We start from the raw sequence: 23,122 nt of genomic DNA, 5'->3' as shown, positions 1-23,122 counted from the left end.
CTCAAAACAATTGTTCATATATTTAAAACAAAATCAATTAATACAAGTGTTACTTCTCTCTCTGGTAATTTACAATGCATTGGAGAAAACAACCTGCGAGCAAAGCGAGTAAGAAAATTTTTAGATCTAATTTTTTTGCATACTGAAATCAATATTGATTTAATAGGGTGCAAATAAATTCATGGGACGCCAATGCATTCTCTCTTTTACAACTTTTGGGCCTCCCTGATGGTGTAGTGGTAACGTTGACGCCTTGTAATCATGGGGTCCTGGGTTCGATACCCAGTGGAGGCACATAGTAGTTCGGATCTCACTTTAAACTGTAGGTCCAGTCCCGATTAGCCTTTCTGTGAATAAAGTGGACTTAAAACCACAATTCAATCAAATCAATCAATCAATTTTACAACTTTTTTCATTTAGATCTTTCAGCGCCGAAGGCCCACTCGCGCCGCACCCTACCTATGGTGCCGAACTTGGTAAGACTAAGAAAAGCAGGCATTGCGAGCAAAGCGAATTTTACGAAAAGTATTTTTATTTGTATAAAATTTGAAGTTGTTGGCGGTAATTGAACCCTGCAGGTACACTTGTCCGTCAATGTTTGGCCCCCCTTGAACTCATTTCTGTCCAAGATTGAGGGGTGGGGGGGGGGGGCAATGCTCCACCCTGTGGTTGCGACACTGCTTCTCATACCAGATCGTCCAGTTTGCCATGGCAATTGGAAGAATTACGATACAATGATATAATGACATACAATAATAACCATCTATTCCAGCCTTGGACCCCTATTTTTGCAAAACAATACCTTAATTTTAATCTAAAAAACATGGAAGTCAGCTTGGTTCCTGTTTACAGTCTACATGTTTATAGTGAGGTGGAATTCGACTCCTTCCAACTGTAACTTCGATCTGCCACTGACTGCAAGGGGAGGTAGACAACATGAAGGAAATGGAAGGATACCATGTTGGCACTCACCTGGAGTGACAGGAAAAATTCGGAAATATCTCCTCTGAACCTACACGACTACTGAATGTACCAGTAATGCTCAGCAGGAAAACCATACTTCTCTTCCACTCTGTTTACTGAATAACTTTTTATCTATGTTGATAACATAATGAAATGTGGGAAATTGCTACCTTGCTACAATTTAACATTGACAAAAATAAACATATGCATGTAATTACCTTGTGTAAACAATGTTCTACATGAGCATTTAGTTCGTCCATGGTCCCCTGCATCTTCTCACTGCACACTGGGCACATCGCTTCGTCCGTTTTCTTTTTCCTATTCTTGATGCGTAACCGTCCTTGTCTATTGGCTTTAATCCTTTGGTAAGTCTTTAGTTCAAGAGAGAGGAAACGCAACGTATAAAAATTGACATGCACACAAATATCCAAACAAATCGCAAATGAATATAATGAACCTTACTTTTTATCTGCAATTTAACAAACTGTATAGAAAACTCCCATGAAAAAGGGCAGTAAAACGATTTTCCATGAGCATGTCTACATTATTCAATTGTTTTAACTGGATAAACCAGAGCTCAAAATGGACTGGAGTGGACCGGAATGGCATTCCGGTTCATGACTATTGGAACCTTTCCATTTCGTCTTGTTGAAAATGTCAACAGACCGTTCCGGTTTCTTTCAATATATTAGACATTTCACCATGGCCGTAGGCAGGAAAAAAATTCGGGGGGGGGGGGTTCATTCATAATTGTTCCCATGGGCGTCGCCAGAAATTTGAATAATAGAAATAATAACAATAATTGTACAATAATAATTAAAATTTCATAATAATAAAACAATTTTATTCCATAATAATACTAATAATAATAATTATTATATTATTGTTATATCCTTGAGGGGGGCTTACGCAATCCAGCAGATCCAGCACAAGTTTCTTTTTTTTTTTTTTACGTTTCATACAGTGTGTACTGAAATGCACAATTATTATACTTCATCATTAGACTTTAGATACCTTCAAGAGAAAGGCTTTAAAAGTTAGATGGAAATTTTAGTCATAAAGCTTTTGTTGTTTGACTTTAAAATTAAATTTTTGGAATTTTGAAAAGTGTGGAACCAGTTATTCTTTTTAAAAACTTAGCCTGGTGCATGGATTGTAACTTCAATCGCGAACTAAATGCGCTACAAAACTGGAGATCCTAGGTTTGAACTCCTATCAAGGGGGATTTTCGACTTTATCGGACAGGGAATTTAAAAGCTGGAAAGGGAATTTTGGGACAATCATAAGGGAATCTTCAGTCTATATTCCTTGTGACGCGGGAGCAACACTGGAAAGATGACAACAGAAGTGATAATGGAGGTGTCGCGGGTGGGCTACGATTCTGAGAATAAATCCTGTTTCACTCAAGTTTCAGAATTCCAAATGTATGAAATCCTAGCTCGATCGTTTCAACATTGTCTCCATGTATTTTTGTGATGCTTCGAAAAAAAATTGAAAATTTGTTACATATTTTGGTTTCTGAACTTCCATTAATCCAACATGTCAGAAGTTTTGGGGGGGGGTTTGAACCCTAGAAACCCCCCCTCTAAATACGGCCATGCATTTCACTACATTCTTCTTTTCAGTCTGAACTGAATTATTAATACTCTTTAATAGTACAGTACTTATCATAGCATCCACAAGGATATGCACACTTAATTAAAAACTTTTCCTCCCTTGAGCAAACTGACTACCATTCATGATTTCTGTCCATTTATATTTTAAAACAGGGAGAAAAGTCCAGAAGCCTTGTGTCCAATGTTTTTTTTTGTGTTTATGTAAAACTTGTAATATTAGCTATTATTACGTCATGTCACTTCACTAGTTGTTAATCTCGACACTGTATCAATGAGAGAAAAAATAAAGACAACATATGTTAACGAAAGTAAAGCGTTCCATTTCGTGAAAATTTCCATTTCGAGCCCTGGGTAAAACATATTAGAAGTGACGAATATACAACTATCAATACTATCTTTATGATACATAATATGCACATAAATGGCTTAGTGACTGAAGCTATTACATATGTATAATACTCATTATACTTTATTGTAAACACCCTTATGCTTATACCTCACTTATGAAATTGGCATTGCAAGTTTTAACATTTTCCTGTTTTGAATATTTGTTTCTTGGTTTGGGCAGCTTTCAACACTAGGTTAATGGCGATGAAGGGGGCGAATGGTGAAATCATGAAGGAATGAACACAATGAAATGTCCATGCCTTACCTAGGAATCAAACCCCTGTTTGTTGAAGCACAATATGCTAACCACTCTGGCAGAGGATGTCTCCACTACCAGAAATTGAACAATTTCCCCTGATAATCAGCTTATGAAACTACAATCGTATGAAATATTTTAGCATTTTTATTTCATGATAAAATAATAGTTCTAATGAAGCACACATGATCTAAAGGAATATAAACACATGATTATTTTTTTTCAGAAATAAAATAATTTTCCTTCTATTGAACTACTCATAAACACTAGTTTGGTAGATTATTGTTTACTTACTCATTGGTAGAGCTCGGACATTTTATCTAATTATGTATTTTGTACAGTCAACGGCAAAGATAATGGTAGGCAAATTGTCCACCACTATTTTCATTACTTTTTTATTCTACATCCTGTCTTGTTTTCAGAAATGAAACTATGTTGGATCGAAGCAGGCATTGCTCTCTCCTTATTGACGTCATTATTTCAATTCATTGTAATCACATTGTGTAATACAGACAAAATGAAAATGGTGGTGGACAATTCGTCTACTTTTTGCCGTTGGGTGTACCATAATATTTAGTAGTTGTATAAGAACCAAAATTGTGGTCAAATCACAAAAATAGGAGATTCATATTAAATTTTTGCTTATGTATTTTTTTTACACCTTTCAATGGGATCTACATACATGGGAGTGATTTTACATGAAAATACATATTTTGATTCTTTTCTAATTAAGTTCCGTATTTCTGCCACAATTTGTGTCAAGTAAGCTGAAGACGCACGAGTGTTATGGACAATATGGTGCAGAAACTAGTGCAGTGTCTACAGAACTAGCAATGAAAATATAAATGCATTGTTGTACATTTTCTATGACTCATTCATAGCTTCCCAATTTCCTAACGATGGTGGGAGTCTACCATTCCTATACACAGGCCGAAATCTCAGGGAAAGTTGTTACGCTTCCCTTAGCTAGGATTCGAATCTAGGACCCCTAGCAGCTAGGCAACCACTTCCGTCACTTCCACTGCTCCGGTTTCCATAAAAACGAACAATGAAATGTCAATACCTTGTTCATAATTCGCATATATTTGTAAAATACGACATGTTTTAATGGGCTACTTCCTCGTATCCCTTCCATATTTGCTGAAGGCATTTCGTTTTCATAAAAAAACATTAAGCGTGTGCAAATAAATGTGCTTTTTGAAAGCTACATATTTGCACCACTACACATTTAACTGCACAATATTTTGCTACATACGTTGCAACGTAAAAATACGGGCGCTGTTCACACTAAAAAAGTTACCATAAAATTTGCAATTCTACCGTTAAAATTTAACAGTCCACTTGTTAATTTACAAAAACAGGACGCAACGGTTTAATATGTAAATTTTAATATTTTCTCGTGTAAAAAGATAATGATTATAAATTGAAGTTTTGTGCATTAAATTACATGATTAACTGAATCACTAGAATTACATTACAGGTCGCAGGGCTCACCCTTGCTTTTCAGACATATTTCACCACATTTTATTTTTTTTAAAATTTATTTTTTGTACTTATAGTGATCTGTATATCATTCCCCTTCCTCTTTATTACATTTTTGTTTGAAAAATGTTCATTTGTTTTGTAATACATCGTCGAAGCAAACAGCTCTCAGCGCTAACAAAAAGAGCATGTTCTTCAAACCTGCCCTGAAGAACTATGGGGCAGGTCCATCTGTGATCCACAAATCTGATGTAACATAAAACACTTAAGACACTTTTCGTATTTTCTATTAACACGACAAAACCATACAGGCACGAAAACACTAGAAACAAAGTAAATTATTGACTAAATAATGCACAAGTCTAAATGAATGAAAAAAAGAAAATGTAACGTAATCGGTCACGGGTGAGCTCTGCGCTCACTCTGACAACAATCCTTCCACAACAATGGTCTCCTCTTATGCTACCGTTTACGTCAGCTCATTAGAATGTCATCAGATCACTCGTGACACTCTAAAAGTCAACTAGAGAGCACCACAGGCCAATACTTTGAATACTGGTACTTAATTAAATCGCGGGTTAAAATATTACCTGCCATTACACAATTAACCTAATTTATGTAATTGTAATGATTCAGTTTCTGAAATATATATTTATGGTGCACTCAATTGCAATATAATATTGTAATCATTAACTGTCTTTATGCAGGATAAAATATTCAAATTTAAATTCTTAAAAATGGTTGCGCCCCGTTGTCGTAAATGAACACCCAGGCTGTTACATTTTAACGGTAGAATATTGTATTTTTTATGGTAACTTCTAACGGTGAATTGTAGCACGGCCACACGAGAAATTTTTATCTGCGCACATTGTTGCCTAAAAAAATTGTCACTCAAGACTTGCATTATTTCCTCTCGCTGCATGAAAAGTAGCTGCATTCCTGTCTCGGTGAGATTTCAGACCGAAGTGACAAGCTACACATTTGGTTCAAATTAGTTGATAACAACTGGATCTAATGGAATCTTTTAGTTTCCTCTGGGCAATATCATTAAATTCCGGACACCGGTAAATTAGAATTAATCGTCACTGTCGTAAAAGCATTTTCTGTTATCGCAATGGAAATCAGGACGAAAGGACATCTTTCCAAGTGGTTGCCAGCTCGGGCTGCAAGTTTCTTCACCCTTCGGACTCTTAACTCGAGAAAAACTCAACCGTCAACCTCGAAATTCGGTCAGATCGTTTGATTCATCACCGATACTGCCGCGAAAGCATTTTCTGTTATCGGAGTGGTAACCAGGATGGTTGTCAGCACGGGCTGCAAGTCGCAAATCTCAGGAGAACCGCTCGAGGCCAGGTATAATTGCTGCCAGAGCCCGCTATCGGACCGCGGCCCGGCAGTTGAGAAAAACTGATGTAGAGACTATAGTAACGGGTGAAGTCAGGAAGATCAAACAAGCAGTAAATACTGCTGCAAAAGATCATGTAACTGTAGTGCAAGAAGAAAAGAAAACTGAGACCCCGATGGGACGCACCGCTGATTTTTGCAGCGCTAGTTGCAACTTTCTCACCCTGAGCGCGGCTGTGCGATAATTGCAAGAAACAACAATTTGTATTGTTTTTTTCATACTCTGCAATGTTCATAGATAAAATTAATGATCCTAATGTTCCAGGTTGGAGTTCTGGCCTGGGAATGGATGATTCTTTGCGATGTTCTTCGTCAGTTCCATCCAAACGTTCACTGGTTGTCGTCTTAGCGATTAACCAGTGGCAGAAAAGCGAAGTAAAATAAGGCAAATGCAAGTTATTTACAAGGACGAAACCCCCCAATATGTTTCCCCATATCTACTTCCACATTATTCGCTGCAACATGACGAAGTAGAGAGAGTGAATACACAGTGGACTCCTCTTTATCTCTTGGATAATTCGAATTACTCGGTAATTCGAACAGAAGTAGTTTATTCCCCTTGAAACCATCTTCAATGATGTGATGTTTTTGTTAATTCGAATTTTGGATAATTCGAACTTTTTTCGTGTCTCCTTGGAGTTCGAATTAAAAAGAGTTCACTGTATAAGCAATCAGCGGATCCACGGGGAGGGCGATGGGGCGATCGACCCTCCAAATGCCTGGACTGAACAAGGTTTCTGCATACACTATATTTAATCTATTATTTTATTTGTATCTCAATATTGTATATGTAAGCTGGTGGTTATTATGAATATTTTGTAAATATTGTAATATCGAAAGTCAATAATAATAATTTGTTCTTAATTCTGTATTGAGGTCTTCTGGTAATAATCTACATTCTAAATCAAAATCAAATAAATAACAACCCCAATGCTTCGTGCATATTTTTAAAATTTTCCTAGCTCAACAGGGGTGACAGAGAAAAGGTCCTTGTTTGGTCGTTTCCCCCACTTATCGTCGTATCCTTATATAGTTAGGTTTATCACGACAATGGAAAAATATAACTAAAGAAAATAATCAACATCCTTTACTTAACCAGAATTCGAACCCAGTATCATTATTTTAACTCCGTGCACATTAATCCCTATAGATCGCGGGGTAGTGCTGCATATTGTTTTTGATAAAAACTAGTATGTTAACATTGATCGGAATGAACATCAGCGGTAAAATAGCCCCAGGTGCCATGGATCAGCCACTGTAAGCAATTGAAACACTAGTGCTTGTATTTTTCTTATTTTTCTCCACCTTCCTGCCTCTTCAGGCTAATCGCGACGATGAGGATGACTGATGATTAGATGAAATGGATGAAGGGACATTCCACGCCAGGACTCGAACTTTGAGACCGTTCACTTACCGGGATGACAAAGAAACCTAAGTGTAAAAAACATAACTTGAAATAAAATATTTAAAAGGCATGAACTTTAAAGAGTAAATTCCACGGGAACAAATAATAATAATGATATCAATAATAATAATACTGAAGCAAAGGAAAGACAAGTGGAATGAATACTGCTTCAAAATATGTTTCACCTTTGGGCGAATTAGGGAAGGGGGTTCAAATAACATGTTGACAGCTGGGAAAAAGGCCAATCAGCAGATCACCTTACTCCCACTAGTATCATCTGAAGCTAATTTCAACACTTGAAAATCTACCGCGGTGGATTGATTACACAGAGGAAATGCAGTAAGAAGAAAACACTATTCAGTTAAAAATGAATAAGGAAAGAGTGTTTTAGAAACCATAGTGAAAGAGAAATGCCTTCAATAAAAACAGAAATGAACAAAAGCCCGTTGGGAGCAACATGATACGTTTCGACAATTGTCCTCGCCAATGCTTCAAGTATGTTACAAGATGAAAGGAATTGCCAAGTATAAACTATAATCAAGAAGCAAGCCTCCCATGTACCTTAACCAACTAAAGAGGTAAAAAGCTCAACAAACAAAAGATTTCTTACAATCACCATTCATCAAGCCGCTTTGAAAGATTACGCTAGACCAATTTTTATCAGCAGACAGGGCGGAAAATAATGAAAACAAGCGACGGGAGAAAGAATTGGGGTGGAGAGAAAAAGTTATTGAAAGCATCAAAGAGGTGTGCCACTATTGGCTCGGAGAGCGTAAGCAATCCTTCCACGTCGGGAAGGGTTTAATAGGCGGGCGTTTTTCTTGGGCGGTTACATGGTACCACATTTTTTTTCCCTAAAAAGAAAAAAAAAACTTTTAAGGAGCGGGATGTTTTTCAAAGGCCGAAGCTGATTGGTTACCTCCCAACGGCCTTCCGGTGTGTTTTCCGACGCAAGGCCTTCTCTCCGGGTTGTGGAGGCGGGGCCCGGGCGAGGGCTGTCTCTAGAAGTCCGCCTCAAGCGGCCGCTGCTGCCCAACTTGTAGAGTCGCTCCAGCTCTTGCATGAAGTGTTGCTCCAGCTCCCCGGAACGAACGGTAACTCCGCAGACGGGACAGCACGAAGGGTCTGACGCGAATTTCTTCTTCCCTGAAATAAAAGAAATCCTTTAAGTCTCAAGGGCGCCATTTTCATTCTCAGATATCAATCTGGTTTTATAAATATTTTGTAAATTTTACTTAGAATAATGTGTAATATACAGTTCATAACGACGTATTTTTTCAAGTTGAATCATTTAAAATTACATTTTTCCCCACTGAGAACATACTGTATTATTTATTTGAATTATCATTCTTAACCTTTTATCTCTTCTTTTACTCGTAGGCTTACATTCTGGTAACACCCTGCTCGAATTTTGTTCCCAAAACGTTTTTAAATGTGTTCTTCTGACACTAAGACATATCTTAAATATGCTAAACTTATTTATTTTTAAATCAGAAATGTAAATTACGAATCTTTAAATATAACCTATATTATTTTTTGATGAGTTTTTCATTGTTTCCTCATTTCAAAATTTGTAGGATGTAAATATCACAAACCATGGCAGGAGAGGAAAAATTCGAAGGACGCACACAAAATGTTGGGGACTGGTAGTGCGGGGGTGGGGGGAAGAGGGCGCCAAAATTTCTAGCTATGTGCCTCCGCCTGGTATCGAACCAGATATCCCTTGAATACAAGGCGACGACGTTTACCACTATGGCATCCGGGAGGCCCTTTCAGCACAGACTTTTCTCGATATAAAATATTTACATATTTCTAAAAGTTCTCCCTATGCATCTTCTCCAGGAGAACCATTATATTGTTATTACCTTGGCTTGGAATAGAAGATACTGTCGTGTGAGAACCAGAGGGACGTAACTCCAATTTATCAATTTACAGAAGATTAGAAATAATGTATTCTTAGGAATATTTCTGACTCTTTAGTTAGTATATTGGAGATACGTGACTCCACCTTACTGCTAAGGATTAGAAGTGAAGATATGTCGATCTGATTTCATAGAGCTTTTCAGAGTAGATTATTTAAACAAAACTGGAAACGGCATTTTTGAAGTTACTTTCCTCTGATTACAGAACTACGAAGCACCTGAATAGAAGTAATCATATTTTTTCACAACTTGCAGACAAACAGCGAAAATTTAATAACATTTTTCGAAAAACACTAAGACGCTGACCAAGGGAGCCTTTATAATGTGTTTAGTGTTTTTTCAACATGGAAAGACAGCTTAATTATGTTAACAATTTTCGCCTTTTTAAAATGAGTATAAACTGGTCTGGATTTTATTGTCGCCACACTGTAATAAGCTGTCTGGACAAATTACAAGTCTAAGAGCGTGAATTTCCCGCCATACAACTACCGTAAAAAATGACCATGACAGTCGTTGAAGTATCAACGGTCATTACATAGTTAACCCAATTAATGCAATTTTAATGATTCGAAACATTTTCTACTTACAGTTTTGTAAGTAACAAAGATGAAAGGACGAAATTATGAGTAATGAGGAGGGAACGGAACTTTATGTGCTAAAAAACTCAGAAATATTTATTTTTTTATGTCATAAATGTTGAAAATATGTGATAAAAACAGGAAAATATGTGACAAAAATAAAAGCCATTTGGTAACAAAAACAAAATATTACATGCATTTTAAACACCTGAATTCAGTTTCTAAATGCTTTCCTCTTAGTGAGCTATTTTTTGGAAGAGCTGCAGTGGATCATCATAGTTTTTTTTTTACAAATTCTCCATTGTAAATCTGTGACGATTATCTCTTAAAAGCATCTTATATTGTAAGAAAGATCGCTCCACGTCACAAGAAACAATTCTTGCATATTTGAAGCACGAAATGCCACTAACGCTGAAGTTTTCCAAAGCTTTCTCTTCCTCTACTTCACCTTCCAAAACACGTGCAATTTTGCACAAAGTTTGAAAACCTTGGTTTTTCCCAAAAATGTCTGTACAGTTAGACATTAGCACTTTTGCGTTAGATCCAGTGGGGGTAATATTTTCCCCCAATAGGATCGTAGGCGAGGCGCCAGAAGTCTGCCAGCGAGCTTGTTCAAAGACAAAACAAACCTAACACTCTCGATATAAAAGAGGTACGGAGAATAAACATTTTTCCTTCGAGGATTTCGAGGTAGCTGAAGACAATGAGCGATTTTATGTATTTAAAATGAAAATTCGCAAAATATGTATTTACATACGGAAAACTGGAAAATATGTGTTTTTATGTAAAATAAAATTTGCTGTGTTGACATATAAGGCTATGATCAGAATGTTTTGCAAAAACGAGGGTCTCTATCTTATCGCAGTTCCGTTCCCTAGTAATGAGTATGCCTACATTTTTTATTCTTCTCTCACGCTAAGATCTATTTCGCTTGCAATGCTATTGAAATAACACTGTTTACACACGCATAGAAAACACTGTCGATAAATAAATATTGCTGCCGTTCACATGGAAAGTTATTTAAGCATTTTACATATACAAACCAGTTCCAAAGCGTGGATGCGTGTATAAATCCAGGTATGATTCTTGACAATTTACTGCAATTGTTGTTAATACTCATACTCATATTATCTCTCACTTGCATTAAAAAAAAGCAGAAATAAAAAAGCAGCTTTCGTTAGCGTTCGCTTCGGGCGCAAAGACGAATCTAGATTTCCTTTTTACACACTTGTTAAAAATCTTAAGTGCTCGAAGCATGCCATCAAATGCACCAGGAAGTCTGATAAGGAGCAAGTTTACGTGTGGTGAGCAAATACGGCTTTAGTGGGTGGGCCACGGCCCACCCAAGATTCGAGTTGAAGGAAATTTTCCTGCAGCTATAATAAAAATTATAATACGACTTACTTTGAAAGTCTTCTTTGCCATGACCATATTGTCTTTTTGCACATTCTGACATTGATAAATACATAATATACTCATTCAGTTAAGACTTATACTGAAGAAAATAACTGGCATTTCCAGCTTCATGCAAAAGATAAGGGATTATCGTGTACAGTCCAAACGTACGGGAAGTTAATGAAATTGAACGAGGTATTCTCGCACTTGCAACTACCCTACATTTGTGTGATTGTGGAAATTAAGAATAAACAATACAGCTGGACTATTATAAGGATATAAAATAATAAGTACAACCTAATAATATTTTCTACAACCCCTGATACCCCACTTATAAGTAACAAATATGTCATTTTACAAGGAGGAGAAAGAAAGGTTTGTTCCTAGCAATGCAATATTTACAATCGAACAATTATAACTGAATCAATCTCAAATTAGCGGTTGGCTGAAACTTACGACTGAGCTAGGATGAAGCTATGTATATGATGTTGCTCATGTGTACTGTTTTCATGTGAGGGGCACGTTCTAAACGCTCTGTTTGTAGCAGTTTCCTAGGGTAAGCATCATTGCCAGATTAATCGAAGGGTTTTTCACATAGTTCCTAAAGAGAAACATGGCGAATGTGGTTTGTTATTGCCTCCTAGCGCTTTTCTCGCTCCACAGTTTGTTTTACATGCCTCTTCCGAAAAATGAACTTCAAGGCACATTTTTTTATTTGATTGTGCTCACGGGTTACACAAAAAAGCAAATGTTTAACTTTTGGGGAAGGATGCGTCGCTGTTTCTTAGGTTTTGAAGCATTTTGAGCAGAAATGTTTACATTATTGGTGTCATTTTAAATGTAAAAAGTTGCAGGTAAATTTTTGATTTCAACTTTTATTCCTTACGACGCCAGGGATCCTGGGTTCAAATCCCGGACTTGGCATGGGTATCGGTATGCTTTGTGAGTGTCCCTTCATCAATTGCATCATATCTTCACTCAGCCTCATCGTCACGATTAGTCAAAAGTGGTAGAAAAGCGACGCTAAGTAATGAAATAAAATAGACTTCACTTCTAAAATGATATATTCGGTGCTTTCCAAGGGATCTCGCTAAATTCTCACTAAAAAGGTTGGACGGGAAAAAGTGGTTTCTCCCAATGGGAATGGGGCTGACCACCACTTTTTTTTCGCATACAGAAACATGCATACTTTCTATCTTCAAATTCAACTAATGTGAAGATAGTGCGAGTGACCTCCAAATATAGTTATAGTCACGAGCAGAAATGGGTTGTAATTGAAATATCAAGCGATAAGGAAAAGTGAACCTGAGAACATAAACCCCCACCGAACCCTTGCAGTTAGGCAACCCAAATGGCAAAACAAACTGGCACATTGTATACCCCGCAGGAACTTTTGTGATGGGCGACGATAAAGGACTCTGATAAATCCGAAATGGATACTTTTCCAATCAGAGGCGTCGGTGCACCACCAGTGTGGGCACTAGCCACAGGGAAATAATCTGAACAAGCATACAGGCATATTGACATGCCGATCAAAGTGCTTATAGTAAAATTACAATATATATACTTGGCACTCCTGGCCACCAAGGCTGGGTCTGCTCAAATGTTGAAGCGTTACTGTTGACCAATGACATCCCACTTACTTTTTAATCTTCGCGTCCAAAGATTTTTTTATTTTGCCATTGTCTTGTAATTCGCAATAAAACTGTGAAGCCGACATCTCAATCACCATAATCCTAGCACACTGAAACGTATCTAATTTCTGAGGGGAATCCTCACAGCCTAACCAAGTATTACTTGTGTACTAGTAATAATAATTCTTATAAACTATAATAATACTATAATTAATGATAATATGTTTTGAGTAGTTCTTACGTGCGCGCTCACATAAAATTCGCCAAATTTCCACCCTGAAGTTAGATATGTTGACACCATGTTTACGTCATCATAAGGAAGAAAATGTTTTAAGGGGGATAGAAAAAAAGATGAAGAAAGCGGTAGAAGAATGAGAGAAAGATAGAGAATCAAAGAAGCCAAAGAGAGATGGAAAATGAAGAAGGAAAACATAAGTGAGACAGAGAAAGAAAGAGAAATAATAAAGAAACGAGAAAACAAACACGCGCGCGCAGAGGGAGAGAAAAACAAATAGGGAAGCGAAAGAGAGAGATAGAGGAATAGAGAAGCTAGAAATTGAGAAGAGAGAAAAACAGGGAGAAACAGAAAACGAGAAAGAGGGAGAGATAAATTGAGAAGTCGAATGAGTGAAAGAAAAAGAGAAGGAAAAGAGAAAATTAAAGGAGAGAGGGAGAAATATAATAGAAAAGCGAAAAAGAAACGGAAAATTTAGACCTTATTCCAGGGGTGCAGGTATTCGACCTCCGTTGATCCTCCCCGAGAACGCTCGAATTGTTATGGTAAACACAATAACAAACCAATTTGAACAGTACCGGAAACGTTCTTCCCAGAAAAAGCACTGATAAATGATGATGATCATAATAATTAGATGAAGAGGTAAAAAGATGGCGTAAAATGGAAATATTTTTTAGCTAAGACCAGTACATATTTATGCAAAAGAGCTGTTCGACGAATGACCTGAACTTCAATATAAATAGAAAATCCAAAATATTATAGGAGTTCCATTTGTGAAATATGAGTCCCTGTATCATTAATTTTAGTAGCCACTGCCAATGATTCCTCTCAATCAAATCTTTATCTTCATGTTAGTAAGGCGGAAACTAATAATAAAAAAGGCCACCAAGAGCTTCTTTCACTGAGTACTTGGAGAGTCTTTCTGGTGAAGTACGTTACACAATATGCCTGTTCGTTGTGTTTTTGTAGTTGGGAGGTTGATTCACATTCATAGTTACCTGTTCTATATTTTTTGTAGTTGGAAGCTTGAGTCACATTCATAGTTACCTGTTCTACATTTTTTGTAGTTGAGAGGTTGATCAAAATCATACGAGGGAATGCTGAAAAGTTCGTAACCCCACCAAGTTCCCAAACTGTTTAGAGGAAGGTCACATGATGTCTTGAAAGTACATATCCTTGTATGTACATATACCAAAAGGCATTGCATAATTTACAGGCTTTCTTGTTGTTTCAGATTTATTAAGTGACCATGTCTGCTCAGCAAGCGAACTCAAACAGTGTGTCCTGTTTCTCCATGACAATGCCCCTGCCCATCGAGTAGCAGCAACACAGCAGAAATTGCGAGACCTGGGCTTTCAGTGTCTTGATCATCCACCCTATTCCCCCGATCGGACTACTTTCTGTTTCCTCAGCTCAAAAAACACCTGAAGGTACGACATTTTGCCTCAGATCAGGAGCTGATTACTGCCACAGAGCACGCAAATGTTGGAACACCGGGCCAGAAAGTGAATTGAGCTTCGAGGGGAGTATGTTGAGTAACTATGAAGTTTCATCATTCCAAGTCCATTCCTTCTACGTCGGTCTACGAACTTTTCAGCATCCCCTCGTAGTTACCTGTTTTATATTTTTCCAGTCGGAACTTTGACTTTGGTCGTGACTGTTTCATTAGATTTTTCTTGTCTGCAAATAAAATAATCATTCCAGAAACTATGAATTACATGTTCGTTAATTTGAACGGAACTTTATTGGTTAACATTTAGCTACGACACAGTGGAAGAACGAATGATTAACGCATGCCGTATGATAAGGATATTATACCATAAGGAATATTCGTATGGCTTTTCTATGAAAGTCACGCGAAATCGTGGTTCAAATGGATGGAAAGAACTGAAGAGACTTCTCCGTCAAGATACAATACACAGAAGTAACTAAATTTTAACTAAACCGGGATTACGCCTCCTTTACACATTTTATTTCTTGTCTCAGCTGTCATCAACTCCTTGGCTGTGTATGAATTGTCTGTTCTCTTCTTTGATTGGAAGTCATTCATCCCACAACCAAAGGTTGGAGTTACCTTTTGGGGTAAGCAAACGGTTGTTTTAACGTTGTAGCGCTCTACGAGCGTATAATAGGCTGTATCTAAAAATGCCTCCAATTTTTTCCTTAGGAATTTAAAAAAAAAAAAAAAAAAAAAAAAAAACATACAGGGCGCAAAAGCTGCGTAATATCAAAACATTTCAAGTTTTCTTTTTAGCCGATTCGAAGTATTTCAAGCCGAGTCTCAAGAAAAAAAGAGGGTTTCCCCCCCTAGTACTTGATTACAATGTAGAAAAATGTTAAAATTCAATCTCTTCGATTGTATCTTGAGGTTTCATTGTAAAATAGAGCATCAAAATTGTTTACATTATGTATATGTGTGTGTGCAGGAGGTCCATAAGTACGGGAACACCTGCCTACAACAAATACAGATAGGGTAGCCCCATCAAACGTTACGATGATATAGGATTGAGGGAAAACTTCTTAGGGTGTGTTACCAACGTGGTCAAGTTGAAGTCCGCCAAATTAAAATTAATCTTTAAATGGAAATGTGGGTTATTTCAAGCTCATCAGATGTACCAAGCTATTTCGTTTGGCAGTGGGTAAGAATGTGAAGTCATATTGCTCCAAAGAACTCATCGGATTATTTATCAGCTTTTGTTTCCAGAATATGTACCACTTCTTCAATTTACAGAAGGCGTTGTTCATCGGAACTTTTTCTTATTTTACATGTCATTCTGCCATTTTTATTAATTATGACGATTATAATGAATAATAATTACATGAAATTTACGTATGGACACTAACATAGGAGCACCCAGGTCATGACTCGAACCCGAAACCACAGGTGGCGACAATGTGAATCGATCATCCAGCATTCTTGACCACCGAGGCAGTTCTATGCAAACATGCTAATACAAATACATACAATGTATACATATGATGCGGCCTTTCTTTGGGCTCCCTGCTCTGGTATGCCAGACTGGGGCTCTGGACTTGTGAGTTGGGTTCTGTGGGTGTGATGAGGAAAATAATCTTGTACATCAAACCGCTCTGGAATGCCGGAACGGAATCTTCTGCGACTCCAATATTATGCATGCTTGTCTCACTGCCAGGAAAACGTTATCGAGAATGTTATTGAAGATGTTCTTCATGATGTTGTTGAAATAATATTATTAATATTGTTATGTAATGTAATGTCATGTCATCTGTTCTGGATTCCAGAACAGAAATAATATCACATAAAGTACATCAATTATATCATGTATATGTTCCTTGTATAACATTACAATTTATTATTATTATACCTATTTTAAAATGCAAATAGTAATAAATAGAGGAAATAAAGTCGGGGGAACCGTCAAATTCGGAGCAACTGACGTCCTGGTATATTTTTAGGAACCAGGACAATAAGACCATACCCTCGAATGTAGGCGGGAGGAGCCGGGCTTACTTCGGGGGTTCCCCCCTTATTACATGTATTGAATAGCTGTATATTTGTGTATGATTGTTGCTTATAGTTGATAATTGTCTAAATTATATGATAATGCAAATTCAGTATGTAATGTAATAATGTAATAAAGGGAATTATTATTTGTATTAGTATGTAATATTTTTTAGTATACCTTTCATTTTTTGTTATTCTAATAAATAGAATGTTTAGTTACATATCATGAATTTTATTGTCAGCACTATCCAAAATCCTTGAATGTCCGAATAATTCTACGAGTGTGTGTGTGCGTGTCTGTAAAAATTACACCTATATCAAAACTGCTTTATTTGTGAACGAAGTAGTTTATAATTGTCGTGTTAGGTGTGTTGATTAACTTGCAAGGCCTTATATTTTGAGTTTGTTTTAGTAAGTATTTTGTTCTTCATTTTTGTAACTATTATTTCGAGACTCAAGACGAGATGAGATAAAGAATCATTTGCAACACAAGACCAGACCGAGAGCGAAATGTACATTTTCATCTGAGAGATAGATGACTATGCAAAATCTTACGTCTTCAAGCATGGGCGTCGGGAGGGGGGATCGAACGGGTCAGTGGGCCCCCCTGGAAATTGACATCGTTCATTTAAAAATACAAGAAAGCCGAAAGTGTGCTACTCTTATTGTTATGAACAGAAATAAAGTTAATTTAGTTAGTATTCGAACAGAATAATCAAAGTAAAAATGCATTGGATCGAAAACATTGAGTGAAATATACAGGGTGTCCCACGAACGGCGCAACTGGGAATTAAGAGTGGCGTTACTTTGTAACCGAAACCTATACATACATAAGTCATACACCAAATGTTAGCCCTGTCCAAGTAGATATTTTTAAACATAGAAACAACAAACGGGGTGCAGTGTTGTTCATGCAGTGTTGCCAAATGTAAGTGAAAGTGTAAATTTATTTTTCCCCAAAGCATGGAAAATTGCATGTCAAACATTCGTACGGAAATTTGGACGTCAATTTCTACCTTGGGTAGGTGGACTATTTCGCCATCTATAGTTCAGAGAAGAAAACCGATCGTTTTCGCGTATAGCCAATCCAGAAATGCCTCGTAAAGGCGTACCGGTCCAAATGGGTGTTTTAAAAAAATTATGAGGTACAGTGGCAACACTGTTGATGTTTGAAGGCAACAAAAGGTGTGTTTAGTGATGATCTATGACATGGAAATACTGGAAACAGGAAAAAAAGAAAATTAAAATTATGGTGAAAAAAGTGTTACTTACCTACTCCTGGCAACTTTTTCACCATAATTTTCATTTTCTTTTCATATCTACATCAATAATTGTATTGTACACAAGTTAACCTGCTGGTTTCAGAAAATTCGTGGTCTAAGGACCCACCCAACTAAAACTGCAAACAAGAACTGCAGGCTACGGGAACTACGCTGGGAGAGAAGGTGTATTTGAGTGAGAGGTGGTTGGAGGACCTCGTCTCCTGTGCCCTTTCCTTTATTATTTCTGCTATTCAACTTTTATCATTTGCCCGACCCCCCCCCCTGCAAAAATTTCTGGCGACGCCCATATCTTCAAGGTAGCATCCACAAAAGGCAGCGGCTACGTTCGTGAGATCACGGGAATGGAGTGTAATGATCTTAGAATCAACTTTATTCAAGCCACAATTTACAAATGCATTTGATTTTCCCGGTGTCATATGCCGTTCCTAATTATAAACGATGTCTGGAAGAACTGATAATGTTAAATAAGAAGTGACACACTCATGGCCACACACGAAGAAGTACTCTACTAGAAAACCCTTAAGATTTTCTCCACGGCTATTCTCTGGAGGCATGGGCGTCAGGAAGGGAGGCAGGAATAGGTCCGTCGAACCCCCGAAATTGGCATTATTCAAGCTCCCCCAAAACAGTTACTATTTAAACAGAACAACAAAGCAAAAAAAATGCGTTATATCAAAATAATTGAGTGCGAAATGCAGACAGCAGTTTATGTTTTCGTCTTCTGCCATTTAAAAAAATAAATAAATGGTTTCACAGTTTCTTTAAAAAAATCCCAAAATTAGAGTTTTATGTGAGGGGGCACACAACCAGTATGGCTAAAATTTGCTCTAACTTTTAAAGTTTTTCTTTTAACGAGGTGTGTAAAAGTTAATAACAAAAATATAATAACTATACATTTTGTGAACTGTTTTAAAAAATAGGAAAAATAGTTGTGCTGGATATTCGCTATTTGGTGGATCGAGTAGAAAAGTCTCCCCAAGGATACAATAATAATGAATTTGGAATAAAAGTTGATTTTCATTAGTTTATAATAGTTTTTATTTAATAATAACAATAATACTAATTATTGGTATTATTTCTACTGTTCAAGTTTTTATCTATTGACTGAACCCTAAAAAAATTCTGAAGGTGAAGTAGGAAAGGATTGGAAGAACCGAAAACAGAGAAGCAACGTAGGATAGTTTCTTGAGCAGAAGTCGTAAATCATATTAATCATACACTAGGTAGCGTTCATCTCCAAGCAAATCGTATCCTCATGAGCATATGGATATGCGAGATTGATTATGAATCTTTTCCTTTGCCCCTCTCTCACACCCTGCCACACACACATGAGAATGAGTGCGCGTGTGTGTATCTCTCCCACACACACACGCACACAATAGGTTACGTTTGGGGCCACCAAATGGGACACTTCACACGCTCAGCATATGTTTCTGTTTTGTTCTTCTGCCAAGAAAGAAAAGCAAAGGACTTAAAATGATTTCCGGAAACGATTCGTAACGCTTTGTCTCCGCCAAGTAAATAAACGTGTGGCTGGTTTCTCTTGTTGTTGCTAACCCGCTAACCTGTTCACCAGCTGGTCTCCGCCCGGGGCTGTTTATTTGGCCTGCCGACTGCAACCTCTGGGCGGCGCTGGAAAAATCAACCACTGTGAAAAATCTTTGTGAGGGAGGAGGGGAAAAAAGCAGTGGCGATCCGGTGGTACAATTGAATACAAACTAAACAGAACATGGGTAACAAGTTCAGCTACTGAGCAGACGTGACAAATCTTCGGAGGAACGAACAAGTGTTGCTAACTGACGTTCACGTAACTGGAGAGCGTTACCAAGAATATCGGTTTACAGTACTGTGGCTAAGTTACTAGAATTTAGTACAAGGTGCCATAACAGGTTCAATGAACATGGGGATTGATCATGGCCGTAGGCAGGATAATTTTTTTTGGGGGAGGGGGGGAGGTTAACTCATAATAGTTCCCATGGGCGTCGCAAGAAATTTGAATAATAGAAATAATAACAATAATGATTAATAATAATAATTATTATTAAAATTTCATGATAAATAACTAATTGATTCCAGACGTATTATTATTATTAATAATAAAATGAATAAAAAATAAAATGAATATCATTAATAAAATGAAAAATGAAAAGGATAAATTTTGTAGAGAAGATATTAACTTTCCAACTTGACAGTGAATACTTTTTGAATAATATAGCTTATAAAATTCCCAGATATTCCCATAGGTATATCTCAATTCTCACATACCTAAACAAGGCCAGAGGTTTAGTAGCTAATCTTGTTGAAACCTACAATTTGAATTTATGTTGATGTATAAGATTGTAGGATACACTGTTTAATTTTATAATTTTGTATAACCAATTTTGACATAGTGATATACCTGGTTGTTTAATCGTTATCATCACTTAAATAAATATGATTATTATTATTATTAGAACAATACACAGTTAATTGCACAATATTATATAACAATAATCAATTATTAGTATCAGAGATATAATAGATGTCGTTGAAAACTGTAAACTGAAGTGTAAATATGCTAACTTGTTATGTTATGTTATTCTATTTTATTCGTGTAATTTTGTACTGTATTAGGTTTCATACTGTGCTCAACACTTAAAATAAACGATTATTATTATTATTATTGCTGTCCTTATATCCTTGAGGAGACTTTTCTACTCTATCCATCAGAAGTGTGAATATGTAGTACAACTGTTTTATTTTCTTACGTTTCAAGCAGTGTGTACTGAAATGCACAGCTATTATATTTTGTTATTAAATATTAGATACCTCAAGAAAAAGCTTTAAAACTAAGAGAGATAAATTTTAGTCAAAGATTATGTTGTTCGACCATTCACATAAAACTTAATTTTTGGAATTTTGAAAACTGTGGAAACCAGTTATTCTTTGTATTAAATGGTGAATACAACATAACCTGGTGCCTGTAATGTAACCTCAATTTTTCGATCTAACGCAGTTTTACTTCGGATATTCTGTTCGGGTGGGTTGCGATTCTGAGAATTAAACCCGTTTCGCTCAAATTTCAGAATTCAAAATGTTTGAAAATTCTAGCCAGATCATTCCAGAATTGTCTCTGTTGTATTTTTGTGAAACTGCGAATATTTTTTTGAAAATGTGTTACAAATTTTAGTTTCTGAACTCCCATTGATCCAACATGCTAGAAGTTTTTTTTGGGGGGGGGTTGAACCCTAACCCCCCTCTAAATACGGCCGTGGGACTGATAACTAATAATCATGATTAATGAGAATGGACTCCAATTAAAAATTAACCCACATAAAAACGAATTACATCAAAATTTAGCTTACTCGATTCTGCGTTAATCTATGGTAACCAATATCTTTTTCAGAGTATGCCATCTATTTTTTATCGTCGGAGAAAACAAAAAAATCAGTTTTCTAGTGTTGCAAACGATCGCTCTCTTTGAAATTCTATAAATAAAAAACAGGTGGTCCGATCGTGGTGAAATTTTAATACGGTGTAGGCAGAAAGATGCTTAATTTTCAGATTTTAAAAATTGGTCAAAAAACAGTTCTTATGAATTTTGTGAAACAACTTTTTCTTAGTATTGAGTAGTTCAGTTCTACAAATACAATATTGGTATTGTTTTAAAACTCTTTGCATCTGTTTTTAAAATCAATCATCGTTGTCAATTCACATTGCGAAACCGACATTTTACGGATTTTTATTCAATGGAGTGAAGATGTACAGTCATGGACACTTCTGGGTTGTAACGATCACATTGAAAGTTAATGGGATTGTTGCAACCCAGAAGTGTCCGTGACTGTACGTGGAAGGTGGCAACAGCACACACAGCGATGTCCGTTGAACCGTGGAAACTGCGGGCTGTCACTGCGAGTCAGTACGTAACACAGATCTTTTCTCCCTTGAATAAAAATCTGTATACTTTCGGTTTTTGCAATGTGATGTGACAATGATACTGACATCGTATTAGGGGTTGCAGTCGAAGTGTAATTCCAAAGATTTTCGCTTCCAATCCATGGCCATTCTCGAAGGATCTTTGCTTCAAGGACGGTCTTGCACCTTCAGTGGCACGTACGTACAGTCGGTAAACAAAATGAGGCGTATGAACGACAGGCTGACTGGGTCAGAAGTCTAGCGCCTGCGCAGTACAACAGGATGGCATCAGCTTGCAGCGCTACCATAAAAATATATCAACCAGTCTGATCTTCGAGCTGCTTCCGAATGGATTTGCCCCTATTAAAAATATAATGTTGCCAAGCCGCTAGATGAAGTAATCTTTCTGAGCTGTGCAATACAGGTTGTACAGAATCAGCCAACATCGGCTACTGTTTGAGACTGTCTACGTCGACTGACTACTTGTAAAACTTGAGGAATGAGCCACAGCCTTCTCTCCATTTGTCAATCCAAAGGCATATTTCTATCGAGAAACACTTAAAGAAAGTCTTGGAACTGAGTTTTGTTCTTAGGTCAACATCTTCAATCATTTTCCATCTTGAACATAAATATTCACAAGAAGTTGGGTTCCATTTGGTGTCCAATAAACCTTTTGTAGCATGTGTGTCGCTTGGTGGTCGAGCGCGTTTAGTGGCAGACTATCGACTTCGCCGTTAAAGTTCCTGGGTTAGAGCCCAGGTCTAAGCACAGGTGTTGTTTGTGATTGACCCTTCATCAATTTCATCCTATCATCACTCATCCTCGTTGTCGCGATTAGCCCAAATTGACAGAAAAGCGACGCTAAATAATAAATACAAATACAAACCAAGACTTATCAAATATCTTCTACTCGATAGGCTGCAAGATGCCTTACTGAATTGATAAGGAAAATATGCCTGAAATTCATTGAAACCTGTTACCGTAACTTAATTTGTTAACATACTGTAATCGATGGTCATGTATCCTGCTGGTTTTCTGCGATATCGAGGTTCTGTTTATTTATTTATTAAAAGTTATATGTGTGCGTTAACACTAAGGCTATTTGCAGTCTCAAGGCAGTCTTTCGTCTGTCCTTGTACGTGAACTCGGTCCCGTCTCGAGTTGTTGAATTGAATTGTTGTTTT

The 23,122-nt window shown here is 36.9% G+C and overlaps 1 protein-coding gene across 2 annotated transcripts in view; it reads right to left on the bottom strand.

The window, feature by feature from the left end:
* Positions 1-23,122, bottom strand: part of LOC145984283 (E3 ubiquitin-protein ligase Rnf220-like) — a 225,536-nt gene that overhangs the window by 21,831 nt on the left and 180,583 nt on the right. For both annotated transcript variants that reach the window (XM_083117921.1, XM_083117922.1), the window contains 2 exons: positions 8,433-8,659; positions 1,182-1,334 (listed from right to left, as the gene is read on the bottom strand). In XM_083117921.1, the coding sequence (XP_082974047.1) occupies positions 1,182-1,334; positions 8,433-8,659 (380 nt within the window). The remainder of the gene's footprint in view (positions 1-1,181; positions 1,335-8,432; positions 8,660-23,122) is intronic.

Source organism: Lepisma saccharinum, chromosome 2 (genome assembly GCF_977018435.1).
Source record: "Lepisma saccharinum chromosome 2, izLepSacc3.1, whole genome shotgun sequence".
NCBI lineage: Eukaryota > Metazoa > Arthropoda > Insecta > Zygentoma > Lepismatidae > Lepisma > Lepisma saccharinum.
The sequence above is the reverse complement of the archived record's forward strand: the minus strand, read 5'-3'. Positions and strand labels throughout refer to the sequence as shown.